General features: G+C 35.8%; 1 protein-coding gene across 6 annotated transcripts in view; it reads right to left on the minus strand.

Moving 5' to 3' along the window:
- espn (espin) overlaps positions 1 to 25,705 on the minus strand; it is an 81,893-nt gene that overhangs the window by 41,920 nt on the left and 14,268 nt on the right. For all 6 annotated transcript variants that reach the window (XM_048210767.1, XM_048210765.1, XM_048210766.1 and 3 more), the window contains exons 3-7: positions 18,384 to 18,570; positions 17,424 to 17,606; positions 11,117 to 11,248; positions 10,342 to 10,573; positions 7,844 to 8,121 (exon numbers count right to left, since the gene is read on the minus strand). In XM_048210767.1, the coding sequence (XP_048066724.1) occupies positions 7,844 to 8,121; positions 10,342 to 10,573; positions 11,117 to 11,248; positions 17,424 to 17,606; positions 18,384 to 18,570 (1,012 nt within the window). The remainder of the gene's footprint in view (positions 1 to 7,843; positions 8,122 to 10,341; positions 10,574 to 11,116; positions 11,249 to 17,423; positions 17,607 to 18,383; positions 18,571 to 25,705) is intronic.

Here is a 25,705-nt window from a genome sequence, read left to right on the forward strand (position 1 = left end):
TTATTATATTTTCAAATATATGTGTAGGGATTTCAACATTTATTGTGCATAGACTGATGTACAGTATGTGCATTACTGTAAACACCACCTTTTTTTTTTTACATATATCGAAATTTGAGGGATATACTGTATTTTCAGCATCTGTACTAATGAATACCTCGCAATGTCTCCTAAAAAGTGCAGGATTTTCTAAAGTTATGAAGGTTGCCACATAAACATACAGGGATAATTTTCTTCTAGAGGCTCTGCTCTATGGCTCAGTGGAAGAGATACTGTCTGAGAGGAGCGACAGAGGTCAGGCAGAGGGTCATTCTGGGGGTCAGAAGTCAGACAGGGTCTAGCTCGCTGAAGGTTTCATTTCGCTTGGTGGATAAAGTAATAATGGATGCCACTGCAGTGTTGGGGAAAGTTACTTTTAAAAGTAATGGATTACAATATTTGCGTTACTTAGTTACATTTTATGAAAAGTAATGCATTGTTACCTTTGTGTTACATTTTTTAATAACAAAAATAAAAAGAAATGTTTTATTTTGGCAAATGTTAAGGCCTTTCACACAGAGGGCCCTATTTTAATGACCTGAGCTTATGGTCTGAAGCGCAAGGAACAGGCGCATTTGGGGCGTGTCTGAATCCACTTTTGCTAGTTTAACGACGGAAAAAATGGTCATTGCACCAGGCGCATGGTCCAAAAGGGTTGTACATAGTCTCTTAATGAGTCATGGGTGTGTTTTGGGTGTAATGTGGATTAAACCAATCAGAGTCTCATCTCCCATTCACTTTAAAAGCCAGGTGTGCTTGCACCATGGCGGATTCGTTATTTACAAGGTGGAATTTGCAAGCGGAAAGACTGAACGCTTCTCCAGAGAGGAATCCTTTTATTTGTAATATTTAAAAATGTTTGTGTGCTGCTGCGCATCCCTGTGTGTGTAACAAGCAGAGTGTACGCATGTTGTGTACCCACATATAGGCACATATTACTAACGCACACTTTAAATAACAAAAAAAATAATAAAAAATACTGTGGCATTGACTTTAGACCAGGTTTTAGTTGGTCAGTGGCACAGTCCTTTTCACTTGCCTCAAAATAGCAATGCGCCAACAATGCACCTGAACACACCTCATTTGCATTTGCTATTTAAATAACGTGTTGCTGGATGTGAAAATGATAACTGCATTGGGCTGAAACTAGCAAAAAACACTTGCGTCTCGCCTGGCGTCGCATTGCACCGGGAGTATCATAGGGCCCCAAATGTGAAATGAAAAAGCCTCAGAATGAAGGAAATGCAAATTCATGCCTGTATAGTAGAGGGTGCAGCTCAAACAAACCTTTCAGAGAATAGGACACAGGAGAAGAAAGTTTATCGCTCAAAGTAAGAGAAGAACACTTTTACTTGAGCAATAAACTTTCTTCTCCTGCAATAAAAAAATAAATAAATCACAAATGTGATGTTTATCTAAAGTCATTATTGCTTAGTATGGTTAAATTGGATCGTCAAAGGTCAGCAGCAAAGACATTGGTTAATAAAGTAAGATTAAATACATAAAGTATATTTGGGTTATTTAACATATTTAGTTATTGTGGGTTTGTGCACTGTTTTTATTAATTTTGAGGAATACTGAATTTGTTTTTGTGCAATTAAGATGAGTAATGCTCACATTTAGTCTAGAACTACAATAACCATCATGTTCACACAGCCCACACAATGCCTCTGCATCTTTACTCCCAATTTCTCTCAATATGGGGACAGGAGAGGTGTCAGTCAATAAATGGGAAAACAAAGTAACTTGCATTACTTATATGAAATTATTATGTATCTTGAGTTATTTGTAATGTGTTACCCCCAACACTGGATGCCACAACTTTACCTGCAATGTATAAATTCCTCAATTTGGAAAGCTAAATTCATCATAAAATAAACTGAAATATGAAGCAAGCCAATGAAAATGAATGAAAATTACATTCAGACATTTTAAGTGTTCAGATAATTTGTGGGGAATCTGAATACTTATTTTTATTGTATACTAAGTGAACTTTTAAGTTCTGATCTTTTTTCATCAGTTAGTCCACCATAAGGTACAATGGTAATCATCAAAACAAGGTTTGATGGGAAGATCTGAGCTATTACTGCAAATGCTTTGCAAACATGTCAGACAACAAGTGCATTATCTGCTCTTCATACTCCAAAAATGCCATTAGTACAGTTGAATTCCCATTAATGATCTGAGAATGTGTGTGTTGGGATGTGCTGGCATATCTGACAGTTTAATTAGTTAAATTAATGTCAAGTCTGTCATGCAATGCATCAATAGAGCTTTTGGGAGGTCAGCTCGGCTAATGGAAGCCCTCATTAACAGGAACACAAAAGTAGCATTGTGTTTTTCTCTATACGAGTATGCGAGTCCATATCGTGCGTGTGCACCTGCTCTGGGCTTTTCTCTTTTTTTTCCCACAGTTTGTTTGCCAGACAACAGAAGATGCACTGCTGGTCTGATTATCCAGCTTTCTAATGGCCGCTGTGCACCTCTGTGTGCTATTTGTGACAAACCAATGTGGTTAAGTTCATGGACGATTAATTAGATCATATTGTGTTGCTTTACTGTCAAAGCTAACTGAGGTGTTATCTTACACCTACATATGTATTCCATGCCAATTAAAAAATGATAAGATGGTGGTAAGTGCGTGTTAATTAGATGTATAATCCACAGGGAATGCTTTGCTATTATGGGCCTATAAGCAGAACGACTAAATCTCTATGGAATATTTAGTTACACAGGACTCAGATGGGATGCAACTAACTCTGCAAGCTGTTCTTTGTAATTAACTGAGCTGTTTAATTATATCATATTGCTTGAATGCACTTATTTTAACTTTTTAAGATGTTAAGTCATAAACAACAAAATAGTGGTTGAAATGTCATAAAATATTCTGGAATCTTTAGTTCTGTTCTACAACTTAGTGAGCTGAATACCTAGTCAAGTCATTAGTCAACTCAAGTTTGAAAACTTGAAAATATTGTGTGCTGTGTATTTTGTTTTTATGCTTATTAGAGGAGTTAGGTCAAGTCTAATTTATCACTTAAATCACATTACTTAAAAGTAGCTTTAAAGATCAACATGATGTTAAAGTCCCCGTGAACCGGAAGTTGTAAATGCAATGTGTTGTGATGCATTTTCAAGCAAATCGGAATATTGAATAGAGGGCAGGGATTTACTTTAGCGCTCATTCTGTCCATCACTCGCTCATAGCAGAGTAACGGTTGGAGGGAAGTGGTTTAAGCGTTTTCAATCCAAGCCGTCAAACTGACGTCATTCCAGACCGGAAGTAACTTTTCAGATTTTGATTACCACAAAATACAATTTTTTCCTGTGTATTAATTTGGACAAATTAATTGTTCACCACAAGACTAGTAATATGCGCTAACAAAGTAAATAGGGTCAATTTTGATTTCATGACAACTTTAATGTTTATAATATATTAATATTTTCAAGCCTTATTGTTGCACTTAGCAGATTAGAACTGGGCAATAATATAGTTTACATTTTGCGACAATACAAGAAATTGGGATTTGCTATATAATATATCTCACCCTATGTGAGTATACTGTATGTTTGCGGATACAGCATACTGGTGATAGCAAGTAGCGTGCCTTTGGCTTAGTCAAACTCTATTGGAATCAATTCAGGAAGCTGGAATTCAGGAAGCATTTTAAATCAGTCTCCATTTCATTTGGGCTGCCTTTTGTGTTGTGTTAGATGTTCATTTGCAGTTCTGTTCTGATTGTGAGCCTGAGAAACAATAAAATGTATGAGTCCTGTATATAAGCATACAAGATTATAGCTTTACTCACTCTTGTCCATTATTGTACAGCAATTCATTTTATTCTATACTGTCCATTAGTACAAATAAGACTCCTTTATGTTCTATGAATAAACATGGTGATTCAGGTTTTTAATCCTCATGGCTTTATATCTGTTTGATCAACAGCTACATACTGTAGATGATGACTCACTAGAGGCCATGTGTGCTGCACTCTAAATGGATGAATCTTTATGTAGCTCTAAATGAAATAAACTATGATCTTTTTTTCTAAACGGATCGTACAGAACAGATCGTGTATTGTGTTTCTGGAGGTTAGCCTATGAAGGTAAAGCTGCAGTCTGTAACAGTTTTTTTGGTTAAAATGATCCATAACAAAAGTAGCAGACATGTTACTGATAATCCGAAGTAGAGTATCCACACCAGTGTGGTGACTGACAGCCTACACTCCTCAAAACATTAGATTCATCTGCGCTGAGGAGCCATGCCAATGCACAACCCACATAAAATGATAATTCCGTAACCATCTGCAATTGCAGGTTTCAAACAGAGTTGGCAACAAAGAGGCAAAACTTACAGACTTCAGATGTAAATCAAATTCTTAAAGGTGCCATCGAACGTTTTTTTTACAAGATGTAATATAAGTCTAAGGTGTCTCCTGAATGTGTCTGTGAAGTTTCAGCTCAAAATAACCCATAGATTTTTTTTTAATTAATTTTTTTAACTGCCTATTTTGGGGCATCATTAAATATGAGCCGATTTATGCTGTGCGGCCCCTTTAAATCTCATTCTCTCCGCCCACGGAGCTCGCGCTTGCCTTAAACAAGGGGTCTCAAACTCAAATTGGCAGGGGGCTGTTTCTGTGATTGACACCTAATAGGAGGGCCATATTAACCTTCAAGCGCAAGAAAGCGCAACATTTCAGAAAATTTACTTTCCTTTGCATTATTTCTCATTTACTTCAAATTTCATTAGGCCTACTAAAATATTTTTATACCTATACTATAAATATCTTATTTACCATACTAAATGTAAACAGCAGTGTCTCTCTCATTGTTACAGAGTGTAATATAATTATATAATACTATTACTAATATAATACTACTAATAAACTAATATAATATTACTAATATAATACTATTAATTGAAAAAGTCTGGTGCGACTTCTCACATCCAACAAGATGCATGGAATAAAAAAATCAGAAGAAACAAAACCAGCAACACTTGTGGCGTGGAGGGGTCAGAAATAAACAAAACAATTGGAGCTATATATCATTGTTACATGCATTATTAGTTTTTAACATCTAGTGGAAGTATTTTCCCTTACTTTATGTTAGCTTAAATAACATTAAAATCTTGCACTGAACAACACTGTACTGAACAAATACAATCCCTGAATGCATTTGTACACTCTTCTGTTTCTTGACAGACACCTGCAGCGCTTGTGCTCACACAGCTGAGACACATTTGTCCACGATGCCGTTTGAGCATCGGTAATGTTTAATGGCTACATCGGACGCATTTCGGTGGTTTAAATCGGCGCTTGTGACTTAAAGTCGAGTGCTTTTACTGTAATTTAGGCAAGCGCGCTCATAATAGAAGCGATTGAGAGCGCGGCTCATGGTTGCATAGCAACGACAGACGCCACTGGAGCGAAAGCGCATTGGAAAGAAGAATGCTTAAGTGACACGATATGTGAATGCCCCTTAGAACTGCGACTTTTTCTTTGCATATCAGACAAGTAGCAACTAGAGAATAATAATAATAATAATAATTTAGCGGGCCGGATTATGTTTTATTTTTGAGATCAGTTGCGGGCCAGGTAGAGGGGGTGGGCGGGCCATAAATGGCCTGCAGGCCGGCAGTTTGAGACCACTGCCTTAAACAGTGCCTAAACAAAGTTTACACAGCTAATATAACCCTCAAATAGATCTTTACAAAGTGTTCGTCATGCATGCGGCATGCATGCGTCGGATTATGTGAGTATTGTATACTGTTATATTGTTTACATCTGATTCTGAATGAATTTGAGGCTGTGCTCCGTGGCTAACGGCTAATGCTACACTGTTGGAGAGATTTATAAAGAATGAAGTTGTGTTTATGAATTATACAGACTGCAAGTGTTTAAAAATGAAAATAGCGAAAGGCTCCAGTGCTTCCCACACATAGACTTTACTTGGGCGGGCCGCCCACGTATAATAACGGCCGCCAAAGTATATTTGGAGACACATTTTTGCTTTTATTATTTTTATCCTCTTATACTTTTATATCCGCGCAAGATAATGAAACTATCCGCGATCAATAAACTAGTCATTTCATACCTGCTCGTTACGTGTGTGTCAGAAATGTTTACTCCCGCTGACATTCCCACGGGCGCTGCATTTTGCAAAGTCACATGGGGCGCTGTTGCACGTTCTACAAGCTTGTGCAACAGTGCTTCAGTCTGCTTCAAAGTGATTCTCAATCAATGAAAGAGCAGATTTATGCCAAGCGATTGCTAATGAACTCAAGTTGATAAATTGTTACAAAGTCTACTTTATGGCCTTTATATAAAATGTTTTAGACGATTGTAAGAAGCTGAAGGATCAGCCTGCAATAGTACAGACATTTCAAAATAAGAGTACCTGTGTATTTCGGACTTGTTTATAATTAAATTCATATGCTAAGTTTTTTTTCTTTTTCTTTTTGGGCATTATTGGTATTTTGGTTACACAATAAATTGTATTTCATTTGATTTCCATTTAATTCATAGTAAATTATTGTAGTCTCCCCCACAGGAAGAAAAGACTAAGAACATTATTTTACACATATATTATTCATTTTATAAATTTTACTAGTAAAATCTGTGTCCCATTCACTGAGAGAGACACTATATGACAGCAAGGAGAACATAGGAAAAGTATAACCATTTAAATGCTGTAATTTTGCATAATTTACAATGCATAATAATGCATAATATTAGTATGTAATTAAATGTAATATGCTATGTACTTAAAATTAATTTCAATAAATAAAAATACTGTTAAAAATCACACATTATTTGTCACATGTAGTAGACCATTTTTGTGCCGTGGGTAATAGGAGGATTTTTCGCCCGGCTACCACCGCAAGTATATTTCAAACCTGTGGGAAGCACTGGGCTCTTGTCTCTGTGAATACAGTAAGAAACAATGGTAACTTTAACCACATTTAACAGTACATTAGCAACATGCTAATGAAACATTTAGAAAGACAATTTACAAATATCACTAAAAATATCATGATATCATGGATCATGTCAGTTATTATTGCTCCATCTGCCATTTTTCGCTATTATTCTTGCTTGCTTACCTAGTCTGATGATTCGGCTGTGCACATCCAGACGTTAATACTGGCTGCCCTTGTCTAATGCCTTTCATAATGTTGGGAAAATGGGCTGGCATATGCAAATATTGGGGGCGTACACCCCGACTGTTACGTAACAGTCGGTGTTATGTTGAGATTCGCCTGTTCTTCGGAGGTCTTTTAAACAAATGAGATTTATATAAGAAGGAGGAAACAATGGAGTTTGAGACTTCCATGTACTAAACTCTTGTTATTTAACTATGCCAAGATAAATAAAATTTTTCATTCGAGGGCACATTTAAGTCAAGCCTTTCAGTTATAAGGGCCAAATGCTTTTCTAAGTTTGAGAAGAGGAAAAATATACATTTGAAATATGTATTTGCTGATCATTCTGTCAATTTAATTTAATTTCTGATTTAATTTATCCCTGTAATATTAGTTACAGATTTTGAGAATGACTCTAGAGGAACTGAGGCGGACATTCTGAAGTACATTATAGAAAGTATAGTATATTTGCATACAACACTGAATTCTTATATTTAATAAAATGAATAAAAATACAATTTTTTAGACATTTTTTGATAATAAGATTAATGCAAGATTAATGCCATGAAAACATATTTTCTTGAATTGTTTTCACTGGTTTACAAATTCTGCATTGTATTATTAAACAAGGTGTATAACATGTATAGCATACAATACCTCTTTTTTGACAACGTCATTGTCCACTCTACGAAGGTTCTTCTTCACCTTCAAATATTCGGCAGACACTTCCTCCTCAGGTGGTTTGGGTGGGGGATAGGCAGGTGGGGGAGGTGGTATATGGGAGGAATCGGACGGGGGTGGGGGTGGGGGTGGGGGAAACGTTGGAGGGGGCGGCAGGTGTGCAGGTTCTTTTGTATCCTGGGAGATTCCTGCTACATCAGGATTCAGCATGTCCATATAGGTCTGCATGTCTGTAATGTTCGAATCTGCACCTCCTGCAATAAAACATGTTTCTTTAATTATTCATTTATTTAGTCAAACATCAAAAAAATTAGTAAATTCAAAAAATAAAATATAATGTATTTAAGCGAATAAAAAACAAATATTACTACCATATTATATTTATAAAAATTATATTTCAATGTGATATTTTACATGATAAATCTCATTATAATCTTGTAATCACTAAATTGTTTGTATTCACTGCAGTTGGCAGGTGTGTTCTTTTTCATTTATTTTTTTATTTATTTATCATTTCATTTTAAAATTCATTTTATGCTTTCTCTTTCTTTCTTTCTTTCTTTCTTTCTTTCTTTCTTTCTTTCTTTCTTTCTTTCTTTTTAAAAATAGCCAAAACTATAGGATATTTCATTTTAGCCCCAGAAGTGAATGGCTAACTATGGTAACTGTAATTGTTTTCCTTACGCCCGCAGAGACAGAGCTATGGACTACTAGGTTGAGAAATAGTTTAGTTTTTGTTTAATAAACATGTACTTTTTATTTATTTATTTTAGTTATGGGAGTGTCACACTTGGAAAAACTCATCACATCTTATTTTAAAGACTAGCAAAATGCATTCTGTATTTATGAAAGGTATTCACAGTGCTTACCCCAATCATGAAGTCAACCTATTAATATTCACTATACCTGAAATAGTCTATAGTCTGAACACACCTCATTCTTTATTATTACCACTTTTCAGCATTTTAGAATAATAATCATCATAAGTAATCAAAACCATAAACACAATGTAAGTATAGGAATGTTGGTGAAAAATGTTAAATAAATCAAAATGTTTTTTTAAGATCATGACAAACATAAATTCAGTCAAATGTCTAATTTTCTGACTGCTAGTAAAAGTATAAAAATCTATACCACTGTTGTATATAGATGTTCTAAATGCGTCCACTAGAGGACATTACTGGGAAGGCTCACAGCAGGTTTCCTGGACAATGCTATGGCAACATGTTTCTGAATGAGTTCTGCTTCAGCGAGCTCAACTTTTCCCACCATTGTTAAGATAATGCTTCAATTACACTGCATTGAGCAAACTTATGCACAGAATACATGAAGTATTGTCATTTTAGAGAGGGGAGTTCTATTCAAAACACACAGGAATGCAGGAGATGTGAAAAAGAAAATTTTGTATCAAGTGATGATACAAGATAAACGGTTCAAAATGTTCAAAGTATGGTTTGATATGCTTATGTTTGATCCAAAATACAGTAAAAACAGAATTTATTTTTAAATATGTAATATGTTTTAAAATGTAATTTATTCCTGTGATGGCAAAGCTAAATTTTCAGCATCACACCAGTGTTCAGTGTCACATGATTCTTCAGAAACTATTCCAAAATGCTGATTTGGCTATTTACCTCAGCATAGTTAAATAATTAGAGTTCTGTACATGGAAATGACAGACAATGAGTCTCAAACACCATTGTTTCCTCCTTCTTATGTAAATTTGATTTGTGCAAAAGACCTCTGAAGAACAGGCGAATCTCAACATAGCAATCTCTTCAATGGCAGATGGATCGATAATAATTGTTCATGATCCATGATATCATGATATTTTTAGTGATATTTGTAAATTGTCTTTCTAAATGTTTTGTTAACATGTTGCTAATGTGTTGTTAAATGTGGTTAAAGTTACCATTGTTTCATACTGTATTCACAGAGACCACAGACGTCGTTATTTTAATTTTTAAACTCTTGCAGTCTGTATAATTCATAAACACAACTTCATTCTTTATAAATCTCTCCAACAGTGTGTAATGTTAGCTTTAGCCCCGTTAGCCCGAGCATAGGCTACTATCAATCTCATTCAGAATCAAATACTATATTTATACTATATATATTAAATACTATACTCACATGATCTGATATGCTGCATGACGAACACTTTGTAAAGATCCATTTTGAGTGTTATATTAGCTGTGTGAACTTTGTTTATGCAATGTATTATAGAGTTGCGAGCTTGGCGGCGGGGAGCGCGAGCATTTAAAGGGGACACGCACAGAATCGGCGCATTTTTAATTATGCCCCAAAATAGGCAGTTAAAAATTTGAATAATACAAAATCTATGGGATATTTTGAGCTGAAAGTTCACAGACACATTCAGGGGACACCTTAGACTTATATTACATCTTGTGAAAAAGGGTTCTAGGGCACCTTTACAAAAATTACTGATATATATAAATGTGTGTTTCTCTGACCTGTCGGTACTCGTGAGGGAGGCGTGCCACTCCTTTTCTCTCCAGTACTGGATTGGCTGGAGTTTGCAGAGTCGTAATTGGACAGCGAGCTGGAGGGCGAGCAGATGTCAAAGTGGGCAACAGGGGGGGCTGGGGTGGGCAGGGTGGCGTTGGGAGAGGAGAGGCCTGAGTCAGGTTGCTTATACTCCAGATCTGCCGAAGGGTCCCGTGACAAGACTCTGTGTTCCACACTCTGAAATGAAAGCCAGTGTTTATGTTAAGCATAGATTAGTGAAACTTATTTGGCATGTTGAGTGTAAAGATGACTCTGTTTTTTAATGAACTCTTTGAGGTGCATAAGGCAAGGAATTCTTTTTGATACACAAAAGTTAATTACAGGCAGTAACAAATGAGATTGCAGCTGATGGGGTGGCGAGAAAGCACGTCACTACACTGGGGACATGCAATCACTATTATCTACAGTACACACTTACAACAACCTAATTACAATGAATAGCCTACATGTACAATTATACTTGCACTTAGTTGTTGTTCCTCATTAAAGTTTTACACATATAAAAAGGAAAAGTACTGTAAAATGTGGCTAAAATCTTTTGCATACAATAAGAATTTAACATATATCAAAAAAAACAAATTACCAGGGAAAAAAATTATTAGCAAATTTTGTAGTACTGAGCATGTAAACAGAGATATGTGAGCATATCTGATGAAAATTTAACATTTCTTTTGTTGTAAAACCCTTGTTTAAGACTGTGTGTGTTATACTCTATCTCACCATGTTTTCGACAGTGCGGAGGTACTTGGCACACTGTTGATGCCCGTTGTATTCAGCTAGGTCTGCTGCTGAGAATCCATCCTGGTCCCGTATTCCCAGATCCACTCCATTTACTACCAGAATTTGACAGCACTACACAGAGAAACAGACATTTACATTAACACCCAGATAATCTGTGTTGCTTTATTAAATATATTTACTGCTTTCTGATAAAGCAAGCATTACTATTCCTATTGCTCATTCTTAAGGGATAGTTCACCCAAAAATGAAAATGATCCCATGATTTACTCACCCTCAAGCCATCCTAGGTGTATATGATATTTTAAAAAATATCCTCAGTCCTCCAAGGTTTATAATGGTTGTGAATGGCAGCCCAAATTCTGAAGACAAAAAATGCATCCATCCATCCATAAAAACATTAATCCACACAACTCCAAAGGGTTAATAAATGCCTTCTGAAGCGAATCAATGTGTTTGTGTAAGACAAGTATCCTTATTTAAAACTTAATAAAGTAAAATAACAAGCTTCTGGTGTGACAGCCATACGCATTCGACATACGTCCAAAAAGCGTTAACTTCCGTGACGTAGTACACAATGCCATGGCGCTCTACACAATGGCATACTGCATTGAACATAATGGCTTAGTGTAGAATCTCATTATTTTACTTTATAAAGTTTTAAATAAGGATACTTGTCTTACACAAATGCATCGATTCGCTTCAGAAGGCCTTTATTAACCCCCTGGAGTTGTATGGATTCATTTTTTTTAAGGATGGATAAATTTTTTTGTCTTCATAATTTGGGCAGCCATTCACAATCATTATAAACCTTGGAGGACTAAGGATATTTTTTTAAATATATCTCAGATTGTGTTCGTCTGAAATAAGAGGATACACCTAGGATGGCTTGAGGGTGAGTACATCATGGAATAATTTTCATTTTTTGGTGAACTATCCCGTTAAGGTTAGGAATGTGAATAAACCCTTTCATAATCGGACATATCTCTATTACACACAGTTTTGAGAAAATGTTACTTAAATATATAATATGTTTAACTGATTTGATAATGTTTGCAGCTATCAGTACTACTATCTATATCAATACTTCTATCAATACAATAGTACTCAGCTCGGAGTATTACACAACTTATTACACATATCTGTGACTAAACAACAGCAGTTGAAAGAGTGTGTGCTCTTCCTGTAGGGTGTGAATATTTGTCTGTTGACATATGAGTTTGAGAAAGACAGTTGAGTAAAGTATTAGTGGTTTTAATGAATGCAGTAAAAGGGTACTTTGTTAATGACAGCTGTCATGCGTTTTAGCCCTCAGGTGGAGAACAAGAGACAATACTCTCTGACTGTTTCTGTGCCTCCCTTTTTCTGTCAGCTGCTTTCGGACGGATAATGTTACAATGAATAAAGGTGCCGTGCTTCTGTGGAAAGTTCTGCGCTTTCTACAACCTGCTTTACAGCACTTTCACAATAATCTGAAGTTATGGCATAAATACAATTTTCCTTCACTTACTATTTATTTTCTAATTCTGTATTAAAAATGTATTCATTCTAATAAATTGCTATTTTAAAGGTTCCTTATTTTGATTTGGAGGTCTCCTACAATTGTCACAACTTGGTGTGGTAAGCAATCACACAGGAACTAAGGAAACACAGGAAACAAAAAACACAGGAAAGAGAAATACAAGCACAAAATGAAAACTAACAAACACACTAATAAATCCTCCCAAAAGGTGCATCCTTGCACCACAAACAGTCCAGCTGTGTAGAGTGGAGGGGGTCTTGGAGGTTGATGAGTAGCTGGCAATGTACAGGGAACCAGAGGAGCCGGAACACCATGGTGGAGCAGATGGGGGAGGAGCCAGGGTGAAGCCCTGATGGACTTCCCTGGTGGGTCCAGGGTAGGGCTGAACGATTAATCGAAAAGTATTCGAAACCGAAATTCAGAACCTCTAACTAGGGCTGGATAAAAAATATTGATTTCTCGATTTTAATCGATTCTCATTTTTATGAACCAATATCGATTCTTAAATCCCAAGAATCAATTAGTCTAGTCTGTTTTCAGTTGATGAATGAACAGAACATGTAGCCCAATAAATCACAATAATCTTTGTGATTTGTTACTTTTGATATGGAGCAAAGTCTCAGATTTCAAATGACGTCCATCTTATTATGAGATTAAAAAAATAAATACCATTTTAGCGCTGTTTAATGTGGCATGACAGATCGCTTTAGTGCCTCAGTTAAAGAGAAACGGCAGCACGAAGCGCATGTGAACATCCTCTCCTCCGCTTTAATACCAGTTACAGCGTGAAATAAACATGAATAAACATCTGAAGGTATGTTAAAAGATACAGTACAACTTACCGACATCCATATCATGTTGTTTCAACCATGGAAAGACGTCAATAAAACAGCTTGTTAACAATGTCACGTAACATCACATTTACCTCAGAAAAACCACATTCAGTGACCATAAACTCGTTAGTCAGCTAGAAAAATTAACTCTAGAGAGCAGCATTGTGATAAATATATGCACCGTTATATATATTCATTATCATTTTTAATGTTCTTCAATTTTTAATGCATGTCTGAATAAATCAGTTATATTTCAAAAAAACGAATTGGAGTATAAATATGATTATGTAATTGTAAACTTTATTTATTATAAAAAACATAATTGAGTGTAATTTAAGTGTTTGTATATAAATAAGTTAATTTCAACCTTTAATATTATAGTAAAGTAGTACCTACTGACTCCCGTGTGTAGTTTACAGTATTATTATTATTTTTTTTTTCCTCTAGAAAATTTGCCATGTACTGTATCTGATATACTACATCAAAAATAATCGATAACGAATCGATATCGAAATCGTAATCGAATCGCAAGCATGTGTATAGAAATCGAATCGAATCGTGAAAATTGTGCCAATACCCAGCCCTACCTCTAACCGACGTAATGTTCCCATGTTGGTTTTTCATTTTTTTAAATCCTGTTAATAGCCTACTTCCCCCTTAAAAACATACTACCGCAGGTGTAGTCCAGTCAGCGGCATGGAAGCAACACGGAGGTTACACGCAGAGTCAACACACAGAGACGGCGCGAGCAGTGAGCCCCAAGATTACTTTCACTTGCGTCTTCACTACACTTTGTCAGTTGTATGTGTTTTAAGGTTTGCCAGTTTGGACATTGAAGCGATTTGAGACGATCGGATGTGGATTATTATATCAAGCTACCGTGCTCGCGCAGCTGCATTCAAGCAGTAGCTGCACAAAACATGAAGATTGCATGCACAGAGAGGAAAGCAGAAACTAGATGTCAGCGCTGTCCTGTGATTCATCACTAAAGTAGCTTAGAAACTCAAAAGTTATTATAGCATATATTTTTCTACTTTTGAAGGAACTATTTACAACCCACAGCTTCACAATTAATAGAGAGATGGTATGACTAATTCACAAGCTCAGAAGCAGTGTTTTGAAATCGGCCATCACGAGATATTGTTGAAAAGTCGTTATTTTATCAAAAAGTATTGTCGTTGCTTTATAACATTAAGGTACAACCACTGAACTCAAATTAACTGTTTTAAATATCTTTTTAGTACCTTTATGGAACTTGAGAGGTTCGGTGGCTTTGCTCTCAATAGAAGCCTCACTGACTTATCGGATTTCATCAAAAATATCTTAATTTGTGTTCCGAAGATGAATGAAGGTCTTATGGGTGTAGAACTACATGAGGGTGAGTAATAAATTATATTATTTTCATTTTTGGGTGAACTAACCCTTTAACAGTATTAGGGGTGTGATGAGACAGGTATAGCTCACAAGACGAGATGAGACACGAGATTGAGTTCACGAGAACGAGACGAGATTTTTACACACTATTTTTAAGAAATCCTCAAAGATGATTAGAAAAATAATCTGCAGGTGCATTCGAAACGTTAAAAACTAATCATCTTGTAATTAATGTCATTTCAGTTCTATATTCGGAGTATGAATTATCATACGCAGTAAAAGACAAAAATATTCAAGCACTGTAAAACGTTTTGCCGCAAACTCAACTGACTGGCTTCTCTCTTGTATAATTTCATACAAGTCTCTTCAGACCTTACTGTACATGATTTATGAGCTTCTACAACTTTTGACCTCCTAACTGAACTCCTTTCCACAAATTGTTTATAGAAATAAAAAGAGTATAAATAAAAATGGGAAAACTTTACAATGAGGTCTCATTTATAAACATTAATGTATTAACCAACATCAACAATGAGCAATATCTTTGCTACAGCATTTATTAAACTTTGTTAATGTTAGTTAAACATTAAAAATAGTCATTCATAGTTCATGACAGTAATGTTAACAAATACAACTTTTGATTTTAACAATGTATTAGTAAATGTTGAAATTAACATTAACTAAAATAGTGTAGAAGTATTGTTCTTCCTTAGTTCATGTAAAGTTAAAGGGTTAGTTCACCCAAAAATGAAAATTATGTCATTAATGACTCACCCTCATGTCGTTCCAAACCCGTAAGACCTCCGTTCATCTTCGGAACACGGTTCAAGATATTTTAGATTTATTCCGAGAGCTTTCTGTCCCTCCATTGAAAATGTATGTACGGTAGACTGTCCATGCCCAGAAAGGTAATAAAAACATCATCAAAGTAGTCCATGTGACATCAGTGGGTTAGTTAGAATTTTTTGAAGCATCGAAAATACATTTTGGTCCAAAAATAACAAAAACTACGACTTTATTCAGCATTGTATTCTCTTCCGGAATCCTTTCCATTGCATTGATTCCATTGAATTGATTCCATTGAATCCTTTCATCTGTCGGCGTTGGTAATGTACTTTTACGTCACCATGGTTGTTTTTGGCGATTAGGACATCCGCGACATGCACACTTGCGCACCATTTTAAAAAATATAGCAATACCAAAATACAAACAATGTAGAACAGACTGAATACAGTGTGCGTCTCCCTCAGACTGTAAACGAAGCTCGGGCACACCGGATAACACGTCAGCAGCGTCGTAGTTTTTGTTATTTTCGGACCAAAATGTATTTTCGTTGCTTCAACAAATTCTAACTGACCCTCTGATGTCACATGACTACTTTGCTGATGTTTTTATTACCTTTCTGGACATAGACAGTATACCGTACAAGCATTTACAATGGAGGGACAGAAAGCTCTCGGACTAAATCTAAAATATCTTAAACTGTGTTCCGAAGATGAACGGAGGTCTTACAGGTTTGGAATGACATGAGGGTGAGTCATTAATGACATAATTTTCATTTTTGGGTGAACTAACCCTTTAACTAACATTAACTAATGAAACCTTATTGTAAGTGTTACCATAAAAATAAATAACAGTTTTTTTAGTCTTAAGTGCAATCAATAAGTGCAACCATAATCAAAGCAATCTCTCAATATTCAAAGTGCAAATAGAGACCAAATTTTTCTTCAAGTATGCTACAGAGCTGAGAGATGCTTACAACTACACAGCCCAGCCTAAGATAGCTTTAATATTGGAAGATATTTGCATGCATCAGGGAACCGCTTTCAAAATGCGGGGTATTGAAATCGCGTTTGAGTACGTGCTTGCGTTTACTTTCACTTTCGCGATCGCGCGTACTCTGTGAATAGGGAGCGGCAACGATCATTATCCAACTGAATTAAATGTTTTTTTAATTCTATAAAAAGCAAAACGACAGTGGAGGCATAATGTAAACGTAGCGGTGGCATATTCTTTTCTAATTTCACCCTCACACAATCACGAGACTGATTTTCGCCTCAACGAGAAATCTTGTCACAATTTAATCTCATGACACGAGATCTCGTCACACCCCTAAACAGTACTGATGGTGTTGGTTTTACCGTATCAATTCGAGCCCGAGTCCTCAGCTTTTGGAAGTGTATACAAAAGTAGATTTGCTTTCGCAATGCAGAAAACAGTGTTTTCTTGACAAGTCAACAACACAAACCAAACTCTTTCAGGTCTCAGCTACAACTACAGTGTATGAGGGCAGGTCAAAGTAAAAACTGTTTATGAGCAGCCAATGAAGACCATTTGCAGGAGTTATGTTAGTTTGTGCAGGAAATAAGAATTACTGATGACTTGTTTCAGGCAGTTCAGAGTTGGTTCTTTCTTTCGGGAAATAATAAATCCATTCATCGTGCACTTTGATCTTTGACACTACATGATAGGTACTATCCACAAAATCATAATAGGGGGACATTAAATGTAAGAAATATTAACGTACAGTAGTTTTCTGTTGGTTATTTCTTTTACATACCTCCAGCTCTCCATTCTCGGCTGCGTCATGAAGAGGCGTACCACCCCAGTTGTCTGTCACTATTTCCCCCCCATGCAGGAGGAGCCAGCTGAGAACCTTGGCATGGCCACGGCTGGCGGCAAAGTGCATGGCACTGGCCCCATCATTGTCTCTGTCAGCCAGGCTGATTTCTGTGAAACTCATCTATAGAAGACAAAAAAAGAAGTGAAATTCACATGAAGTCAGCGTGCTAGCATGCCAACAAGCCTGATCAAGCACCTTCAGATATGATGTTAAACTAAAAATATATAGATTCATAATGTAAAAATCAAAAAACTTTGAATGAAAATATATAGACAACCAGCTTCAAAATCCTGTCCAACATAGTAGTTCAAATAGCAAAAATGCTAAAAGCTCAAATTATGCACCTGAAACAAATAGTTCCTCACAATGTAAATTATATAGATTATATAGAATATTATAATTATATAGAATAAAGGATAAATCAATCAAATCACATTTATTTATATAGTCCTTTTTTACTATATAAATCCTTTCAAAGGAGCTTCACATTAATAAAACAGTAAAAGTTCAGTAGGCATAACAGTGTCGAATCCGATCATTATCAATTCATTTCAAAATTTGTTCTCATCCTATAGGAAAATCAGTAGTTCTAAGAAACTAAAACTGTCCAAAAATGAACAACAATAACAAAACAAATAAATTTCTTTTTTTTTTTTCATTTGGAATGCTCACAAATTTTGATGTTTTTTTTTCTGTAACAGTTGCTTGTTTTGCTGGAGAACTTGTATTTGTGGTATGTATATTTTTAGTTCCATTCTAGCAAAGTGAAAATTGTGAAAAATGTTCTGTGATAACTTGCATTGACCCTGGGAACATTCTGCAACAACATATTTGAAATTGGACACTTTAATAAAGAACTCATCCAATAAGGCAAACTTAAATAAAACTTGTTTTTACCAGCCAGACAATGACAGTGTTGTGTCCCATCTGGGCAGCAGCGTGCAGTGGTGTCATCCCATCATTGGCTCTGATACTTGGCTCCGCCCCGCAGTCCTTCACTAGGTACTGGACAACTTCCAGGTGGCCCTCCTGACATGCAAGGTATAGTGGTGTGGCACCATTCTTGGTTTGAAAATTGACAACTCTAAAACACAAACAAAAACAAAAAAATCAAGGAAATCATACAAATAATAGGTGACTGGAGATACAAAAAATCTTTAATGTTGTTTCTATATAAATGGTACCTATATGTTTATATAGCCACTTAAACACCCTTCTTGGTATAAAAAAACGTGGAACAGCAGCAAAACCCTAACCTTTCATAATTATATGATTTAATCACATGGGACTGGAATATCTTTAACTGCAGCATAGCTGCACATTTTTGTACACTGAGTGACATTTATGATGATAATATCCAGTTAGGACAACTCTAAGGGCCAGAGGATCGACAGCAGAAAGCAGCAAGTGGGCCCAACTAACCTTAAGGCACCTTGGATAATATTTCATAATATCTCACCATCATACCTGGATATTGAGTGTTGAGCCACTAGTTGTATTTTTCCGAGGTATACAATAAGTCATGAAATAATTACCTTATAATAACTATACTTTGGTGCTGCAAAGATATTGTCAGATAACACCAAGATCTCATGAGCTGATCAACGTTTGTCAATGTCAAAATGAGATTGGCAATCAAATCAAAGAGGACAGTCATTACTGTTACTTTATACAGAAGCAGAGGATGAATTCCAACATGCTTCAGTCTTAACAGTAAAAAAGTGAGATGTAAGATGTAAATAAGTAGCTAAACATTTAATATTTGTATTAAAACAGAAATTTTGAACAACAGCAATATCCAGGCATTCAAACAACTCAACCAGAGCCATTTTAGCATATTAGGCATAGCGTCCATGAACTAAAACATGATAAAATGTGTTTGTTACAGCCTAACGAAAAGTTCATTTTATGAAGTATACTTAAAGGTCCCGTTTTTCGTGGTTTTTTGAAGCTTTGATTGTGTTTATAGTGTGCAATATAACATGTGTTCATGTTTCGCGTGTAAAAAAAACACAGTATTTTTCACATAATTTACTTATCTGTATACCGCTGTTTCCACTGTCATAAAAACGGGCTGATGACTTCCTTGTTCTATGAAGTCCCTCCTTCAGAAATACGTAACGAGTTCTGATTGTGCCAGCGGTTCCTGTGTTGTGATTCGACAGCAGCTTAGCGAACCTTGCCCGGAAAGGTCACGCCTCTTACCATAACGTGGAGATGCACGCGCTCAGTGTTATTGTAAACATGCCTTTAATTTTACCCTATCAATTTGAGCCGGAATCAGACCCGGTGATTGGACTGCGGGATGAAAATAACAGCGTTTCGACGACATGGCGACAAACACACTCTACAAACGCAACTCTTGTGTATTCCTGTGGACGGAGGTTAGTCAAAAAACTGTTTTAGTCCAAACTGTCATGTCGTCGAAACGCTGTTATTTTCATCCCGCAGTCATATCACCGGGTCTGTGGACAGTGGAAACAGCGGTATACAGATAAGTAAATTATGTGAAAAATACTGTGTTTTTTTACACGCGAAACATGAACACATGTTATATTGCACACTATAAGCACAATCAAAGCTTCAAAAAACCACGAAAAACGGGACCTTTAAACAAAAACCTGAGGAAATCGCAGTTTTGTCAAAAGCCAATTTCCCACCGTCGGGCCGAACGGTTCTTAGAATGGTAAGGAACGGTTCAATGTGTTTTTCTACTCGAGCCTGGTACGGCACGGCACGATTACAACCCGTTCTCGGCACGGAGTATGTCCGGATCAGATTCAGAACGATGATAAAAACACAGATTTAATAGATGTAGATCGCGTCCATCAACACCCCCAAAGCTTCACAGTCGTTTCATCTTCATGGGTTCGACATTTCACTCAGTTTAGTGATGTTCGATTCTTGAGCGAATCGTTCTTTTGAGCCGGGTCTGAGGAAGTAACCCGTCGAGCCGCTTAATCGAACTGAATCCAAGTTCCGGGTTGATGACGCAAGACGCACAGCCGAATTTAGCACGTCCGATTCAAAAAGAACCGAATAAGCCTGTTCAACCAACTGTCGAAGTTTGCCGAGGATGACCGAGGAGTCTGACGAGTGAGTTGACGATACATTTAAATATGCTTATTATTATGACTACTGTTATTAACTAACATAAACAAAAACCTTTCTGTCGAGAAATGTAAATAAATTTTACTATGGTTTATTGTACATGCAGATTATATTTTAAGTTGTTAAGCGAAATCAGTGAGTTTATTTTTTATATATACTTTAGACATGTAGAACATGTCCGCGTTTGTGCATGTGTGCTGCAGTGCTGAATCTTATCCAAGATGTAGGCTACTCAATGGTCAGTCGTATCCGACAGGGTATGGATCCAAGGAACCACAAATGAAAGTGACCACAACTTAAGTGAATGAAAGGCAATAATTACATATATCATTCACATATTGCTGCAATATGCGTCCACAACTTTTATTTTAATGTTTCAATATGGGTTGACACAAATGACTTTATTTGAATGTTTCATTGATATAACATGATCGCGTTGTTTTACATTTGCGTAAGCAATCTTCTATCGCTTGTTTCTGCTTCTTCTTCACCTGTATTTTGATACTGCAATTCTGTACTGCAATTCTGTATGCACCCCTTACTGTTTAACAATGAAAACATGGATAGCCGGAATAAGTCAATGGCAGGGAAAGAGTAGTAGATTTGAAATAAATGTATATGTACATTAGCAGTGGCCTAGCCTACACAAAAACTCAGATCAGAATTATGAACATATCTGTTTCCTTTATAAATCAATATTTTCAAACAATGTAAGTTTATAAGACTCAAAAGATTAAACACAACTACAAGTCAAATATACTTAGAATACGCAATTATACTTTTAAGTATATCTCAATCAAAAGATTGAGTGCATGTATAGTCCAAATATACTTGGACTTAAGTATATTTCTGAGAAGAAAATGTAGACTGAAAGTATAATTTCTTATTTTTAGTTTAAAGAAGTATACTAATAGCACACGTGAATAAACTTCTTTTTCATAAGGGCAGTGTGTGTGTACATAGGTTCCCTGCTGAAAAATCCAGCATTTGCTGATCACCAGGAAAAGGTATGTTTGCCTGCTCGGACCAGCATGGGATGCTGGTTTGCTGGTCGCCAGAAGCGGAAGTGCTGGTGGACCAGCTACACCAGCTCAGTTTTGCTTGAGAGCAGGTCCACCAGCACTTATACCAGCATATGAGCCTGGGACCATCTCCCAGGCATGTGTACAGGGGGTGGGTTGGTGCCCAACCGAGAAAAAAGTCGAGATAAAATGTTGAGAATAAAATCATTAAATTATGAGAAAAAAGTTGTTAAATTACGAGAACAAATTCGTTAAATTACAAATTTGTTCTCATAATTTAATGGCTTTTTTCTCGTAATTTAATGACTTTATTCTCATAATTTAATGAGTTTATTCTCATAATTTAATGAGTTTATTCTCAACATTTTATCTCGACTTTTTTCTCGAAATTTAACAACATTTTTCTCATAATTTAACAAATTTGTTCTCGTAATTTAACGACTTTTTTCTCGTAATTTAATGACTTTATTCTCAACATTTTATCTCGACTTTTTTCTTGAAATTTAACAAGTTTTTTCTCGTAATTTAACAAGTTTATTCTCAACATTTTATCACAACTTTTTTCTTGAAATTTAACGAGTTTTTCCTCATAATTTAATGAGTTTATTCTCAACATTTTATTTCGACTTTTTTCTCGAAATTTAATGAGTTTTTTCTCGAAATTTAACAACTTTAATCTCAAGATGGTTTTATTTTTTTATTATTGCTTGGCCCTAATCCTCTTCCGTATAAACATATACAGTGGCATGAAAAAGTATGTGAACCCCTTGCAGAATCTGTGAAAATGAGAATTATTTTAATAAAATAAAAGGAATAATAAAAAATGCATGTTATTTTTTGTTTAGTACTGTCCTGAGTAAGATATTTTACATAAAAGATGTTTGCATTTAGTTCACAAGACAAAACAATAGCTGAATTTATTAAAATAACCCCATTCATAAGTATGTGAACCATTGATTCTCAATACTGTGTGTGGTTACCTGATGATCCACGACTGTTTTTTTGTTTTGTGATGGTTGTTCATGAGTCTCTTGTTTGTCCTGAGCAGTTAAACACAACTATTAAAAAAGGTTCAAACATTCACTGATGCTCCAAAAGGAAAATTATCCCTCTTATTTTATTAAAATAATTCTCATTTTCACAGATTCTGCAAGGGGTTCACATACTTTTTCATGCCACTGTAGATGAGAAGTAAACGAAAAAAAATTATATTCCATTTGTATTATTAAAAATGTATATTTTTTCATACAATCACTCTCTAAATGTTTGGGGTAATATTGACCCCAAACACCCAGAGCGTAAACTGGAAATGAACAACACATGAGGGTTAATTGTTGATTGGTGTAGGCTGTCTTTGGCATTGCTTCTTTGTTTGCAGGGCAGCTGATGAGGAGTGACAGCAGGAGGGCTAGAGGGGTCCTGAATGGGTCCAATGTTTGATGTTTGAGCAGGTTTAAATGCACCAAAACATTTCTTCTGAAAAGAGCAATGTACTCTTATTGGTCGGCTGGACCAGAGTGTTGTGATTGGTGAACCAATTCGAGCATGTTTCGTAAAATGCCACAGCCCTTACCATAACCATGAGTTTCAACACACTATTAACTCATCTTGTTTAGGCCTTGCCCTTTTTTTTTTTTTTTGCATATCCCTTGGGCAGGAATTGTTTAAATGAGGAATATTGTGACATGTTCGTTCCCCGAAGAAAACTCAAGACTACAGTCAAGGCATTTCAGGAAGTTCAGAAACAGTGCTACTGATTTAGAGAATAACTGCCTTTGGAGTGGAATTTGTGATTTGTAAATTTGCAAGCCCTTTTCATGCTCAAACAGCAACATTACACACTAAAGAAAAATTTTAAAAAAGCATAATATTAATAGTAATAATAATAACTGAATAAAAAAAAAAAATGAAATAAAAAAAATAATAATTCTTTAATATTACAGTAGTATACAAAATCAAAAATAAGTACCATTGGGTGGTTCGTAAGTGCATTGCTAATGCAGTTGCTTGGGTGTTCTGAGTGGTTTCTAGGTGGTTGCTTTCTGGCTGAAATAAAAAAAAAGCCTCTCTAAATATGATTTGGTCCCTCCTTTAGAGTAAATCTATAATATTCTTTTGCTTGTTAAATGCACCACCATGATACTAGGGTGAGTGGGTTGTGAGTGTTGAGCCATGTGTTGCTAGGTGGTTGCTAAGGTATTCAATTTAGCTCAGTGTTTCAGTTCAGTTCAATAACTGTTATTATTCAGGCAATAGTGGCAATAGTGTCATTATTAGCTCAAGTCAGAGCTAATATTGATCAGTCTATGTTGATTAAGTTCAGTTCAATAACAGTGTAACAAGTACATGACTTCAGGTGTTATTTGTGTCCACAGCATAAAGGTTAGAGGTTTCTCTCAAATTATGCAGCTTGTTGAGTTGAGGAGTGCTGTAACTCCACCCCCGCCCCACCCGTTACAATTATCTTTTTTATATATTCACATTATTGATGATGAGATAACAAAGTCTGAATACATATAAATGCTCAATCACATTTCATTTCAAATTCAAAAATGTTCCCAGAGACATTGTTGACACTCTGAGACAAATTGATACAACTGTCCAGTGTTTGCCTTTCTCAGGGGAAGCATCCAGCATTAATGTCTGTCCCAGATCCTTCTTCAAAGTAACAGCAGGAGTTCTAGGAGAGAACAGGAGTCTTCCTATAAATACCATAAAGCTCAGCTTTATTTGGACACAGACTGACAAGGCATCAATGAGTCTCTTAAGAGGATCAGGGCTGCTTCACTCACTGTATTCACTCTCTGTATTCATTCGCTGTATTCACTAGCTCTGTGCAGGAGACAAACTATGAGGATTGTTACTAGAGGAAAAACTATTGTTTTGTTATTTTCCTCAGTGGCTCATGTCCAACTTTACACAGTTTGCTTTTGCATCCCCTAAACCACCTTTCTCTTGAAATGTTATGAAAAGAATAGTTACAGTATGTATCTTTCATGTGGATTCAAGATGGACTGTTCAGAGTAGCATACTGCCATACTACTGTTCTAGCAATATAGTATGTAGGCCTATACTGTGCAAAGAATTTCTGTATTACCCTAACCTAACATTACTAATGTGACATATAAAGTGAAAGTATAATATTATGATAAGTATTTTTTACATAAAGTTGGATTAAAATTGCTAAATAATATTTCCAAGTAGGCGTGGGCGATATACTGGTAGACACGAGTAACCAAAAGAAATGTGTCGATCAGTGGAGATTTGCTGTTACATTGCTGTGCTGCGTGATCACGGAAGCTTATCGTTTGCATGTGTTTTTACACCCCCACCCCCACCCCCCCAATAATTAGAAATGGCCAAATTGTTCCCCCAATATTTGATATTCTTGATGCTGCTATGCTGCATTCTAATACACACCACTGTATTGGTTTGTTTTTAGGATGACAAAAACTTTGGGGCTTTTGGGGCTTTACTGCAGTTTTAGCAGTGAAAGAGAGCATGGTAAGATGTTAGTAGCTAAACATTTAATATTTCATCCCCTTGGAATTATAAGGTTCTGTCTGACATTTTTGTCAAAATTGAATTATTCACATTCTTATTCATATTCTTATTCTGTGACAACTTATTTACATTATGTGATGCTTTTTTATGTTGTTTACATTTTGGGACTGTTTGTTTAGAAAACAAAAAGGTTCTATCTACAAAGTCAAATGGAATGCAAAAACTTTAAAGCTCAATATCTCAAAACTGCTCAGAATGCAGATAGAGCCTTAGAATTCCAAGGGGACAATTTGACAACTGTTTACGATAGAAATGTTCAGCGACTGACAGTAATCAGATGCAAGCTACTCAACTTTTTTATGAAATTTCACAGTTTTGAATTGGAAATATGCTATCATGTGCATAATTCATGTGATGAGACAAGAACGTTTTGCATTTTTGACATATTAGACGTACGAATAACAGTGAATGTGTGCAAATTTAAAATAAAATATTATTTGAAAATAGTTTAAATTGAATACCTCATAACTACAATAGACCTGGAACTTTTACCATTCTTATTTATTTTTCTTTATTCTTTTT

This window comes from Megalobrama amblycephala, linkage group LG12 (genome assembly GCF_018812025.1).
Source record: "Megalobrama amblycephala isolate DHTTF-2021 linkage group LG12, ASM1881202v1, whole genome shotgun sequence".
Lineage (NCBI taxonomy): Eukaryota > Metazoa > Chordata > Actinopteri > Cypriniformes > Xenocyprididae > Megalobrama > Megalobrama amblycephala.